General features: G+C 41.8%; 1 protein-coding gene across 1 annotated transcript in view; it reads left to right on the plus strand.

Moving 5' to 3' along the window:
- The window catches only part of LOC106806427 (serine/threonine-protein kinase Sgk1-like), a 26,677-nt gene that overhangs the window by 8,301 nt on the left and 15,629 nt on the right, over positions 1 to 2,747 (plus strand). Inside the window, exons 6-9 of the mRNA XM_014808355.1 lie at positions 648 to 694; positions 961 to 1,018; positions 1,740 to 1,888; positions 2,372 to 2,468. Coding sequence (XP_014663841.1) covers positions 648 to 694; positions 961 to 1,018; positions 1,740 to 1,888; positions 2,372 to 2,468 — 351 coding nt within the window. The remainder of the gene's footprint in view (positions 1 to 647; positions 695 to 960; positions 1,019 to 1,739; positions 1,889 to 2,371; positions 2,469 to 2,747) is intronic.

Genomic DNA, 2,747 nt, shown 5'->3' on the forward strand with positions numbered 1-2,747 from the left:
TAGCAGCAGCAACAACAGTAGTGGGAGGGGTAGTGGTAGTGTGCAACCATCAATCACACTGACAAAATGTCACAGCAATTTTAAAACGCCACACTGGTAAGGCCAAAACAAAATATAGGTGTGGTTACGGTTTCCTGACCGACCCTATTTATTCCCAGCGACCCTAAACATTTCATTGGAAATTTTCTTTAAAGTAAAAAAAATAATAAAAAAAATAAAAAATGAATTGGACAGTTCCTGCTTCAAAAGGCACAACGTACATCCTTCGGACATGTTTCGTAAATAAAATATTTCAAGAAAATGTTTTCCCTACCTACCTGCCCAATTTTTCGGCATGTAACGGTAATCGCACATATATTTTGTTTTGGCCTAATGAAAACCGGCTTGTGTGCGCCAGGCTTAATTTTCAGCTAAATATAGCTGTGAAAATTATATCCATTTGAATAGTAAAATTTTTTTTTCTTTTTTTTTCGAAAATTAAAATCTCTTGATCCTCCCCAATCCTTTTCTTGACAGTTAATAAAATATGGAAATCTTTCTGTTCAACATTCCATGGTTGGATGTGTGTGTGTGTTGAACTACTCTGGCTATGATGTATGTAACATTTCAGAGTGAAATTGTAATTGATTATTTTTTTGTCATTTCAGAATGAAAGCAAGCATCTTTTTGATCTCGGACAAACAGAAAACACTCAGTAAGTGTATGGCGTTCGAAAACGCCTCTTCCAGGGTTTCTTTCTGTGTTTCTAATGTAACAGAAACCAAATCTAGATCATTTTCAATAAACAAATGGGGATCTCTCATTATTGAAAAATAACCAGTTTATGAAAGATGTATTTATAATTTCGCTTTTATAAGCAGTGGTAGGAATCGGTAGAAATATTTTACTTTCATAGCAGTGTCCTGAAAATGAGAGTAATCTTGTACTTTACAACAGTAATATAGTCTTTTTGTTCTACAGGGTAAAGCCGAGTGAATTTGAATTCTTGAAGGTGATTGGCAAAGGCAGCTTTGGTAAGGTAAGTAACCAAAAGTAAATTATATTCTACATTATATTTCTTAAGAAAGACCCCTAGTGTGCTCCAGAGGTTATTTGTAGCACCTGAAGGCAGGTTAGGAACTACTAGCATGACATATAGGGAAATGAGCTGGTACAAGGAAAAATACGTAATATAGAGAATTATCAACCAATCTCTTATTGGAGCTAAGCATGACTAACATAGAGGAAAAATAGCCGGTATAAGGGAAAATACGTAATATAGAGAATTATCAACCAATCTCTAAGCGAAGCGTTAGTGAAACGCGTTGTTCGGTAAAGTTGATCGGTAAAGTTATTCGGTAAGTTGTTCGGTATGCCTTCGTTCGCTATTTAGCGGACAAACAACTTTCGTCGGTTAACGAATAACTTTTAGCGAACGTTAGTGAAACGCGGCCCAGGTTCTTTTTGCCCCCACGTAGATCCTTCTCACCTAAGTTAAGTCTACCACTCTTGCACCTCTACAGTAAAGCTTATTCTGCCGTAGCATGCATATTTCTTACGGTTTGTGCGTGTCTTTTTTTCTTTTCTTTTTTCACAGTTGATTACCCATCGAATTTGTCTATCATCGCAATGCATGTACAGGACTCAAGCGGTACACAGCGTGTGTTAGCAGCTTGCATGTCTGTTCGTCTGCTAGATTAAATCGCCCCATAAATGTGTCCCGTGAGGCCCGATGCATCTCCAACCTTTCGTTTCTGCAGCTGAAAAAGCAATTCCCAGACGCAGGTCTCAAACTGCCAGGCAAGAAATTCTTTGGGAACAACTTCGATCCGTCGTTCATCAGGCATCGCCGGGAGGGCCTCAACGACTTCATACAGAAGCTGGTTAGCTCCCCGGTACTGTTCAACAAGTGAGTAGCGAAGGCGCTATCTCAGCGACATGTTTTGTTCTTCCCTGTTCTGTTTTGCAAGGTCATTGATCGGTTGTCTATGCGACCTTGATTAGTTCTACTGCTGAATGACCACCTAGCGATCTCCTAGGGGAATGAAATGTGAAAGTGATGTTTTTCCCTAACCCTCGATGTTTCAGTGCCAGAGATGCCAACCACTACGATTTATCCGTATTTAATACGAATTTCTATTCCTTTTGCACCACTACGACCAGTTTGTATCAAACTACGAATTACGTGATCGAACATTTTTTTTTTGTTAATTGTCATTTTTGTCAATTTATTGTCATTTTTGACCCCCAGAATGCAGGAAATTGCATTTCAGAATCAAAAAATTTTCCGGGGGGCGTGCCGGCCCCCCTAGCAAACTCGGGTCACCTCAAACTACTAATTTGATGGCCAGAAACTACAGATCGCTTCATATATGTGTTGGCATTTCTGCAGTGCGGATGTGAAGGCGTTCCTGCAGCTCGACAATCCACGCAACACCGAGCTCATCCCGGTTGAGGACGACGCGCCGGCAGACGACGACGTCAACCACGTAGGTGGCGCTCGCGTCACGGGCTCACTGCTGCTGCTGCTGCCTGTTGTTGTTGCTGCTGCTGCTGCTGCTGTTGCTGCTGCTGATGCTGCTGATGCTGCTGCTATTGTTTGTTGTTGGCTGCTGCTGCTGCTGTGCGGCTACTGCTGCGGCTACTGCTGCTGCGGTTCGACAGCATTAGTTTATGCGCATACAGCAAGGCGGAATCTTCAGGCTTCATGTTGGATCAGCGATGTCCGCCACGACAACGGCTGCTTAGTGGGGACGTAGTAGTAGGCC

Source organism: Priapulus caudatus, unplaced genomic scaffold, assembly GCF_000485595.1.
Source record: "Priapulus caudatus unplaced genomic scaffold, Priapulus_caudatus-5.0.1 Scaffold160, whole genome shotgun sequence".
Classification (NCBI taxonomy): domain Eukaryota; kingdom Metazoa; phylum Priapulida; class Priapulimorpha; order Priapulimorphida; family Priapulidae; genus Priapulus; species Priapulus caudatus.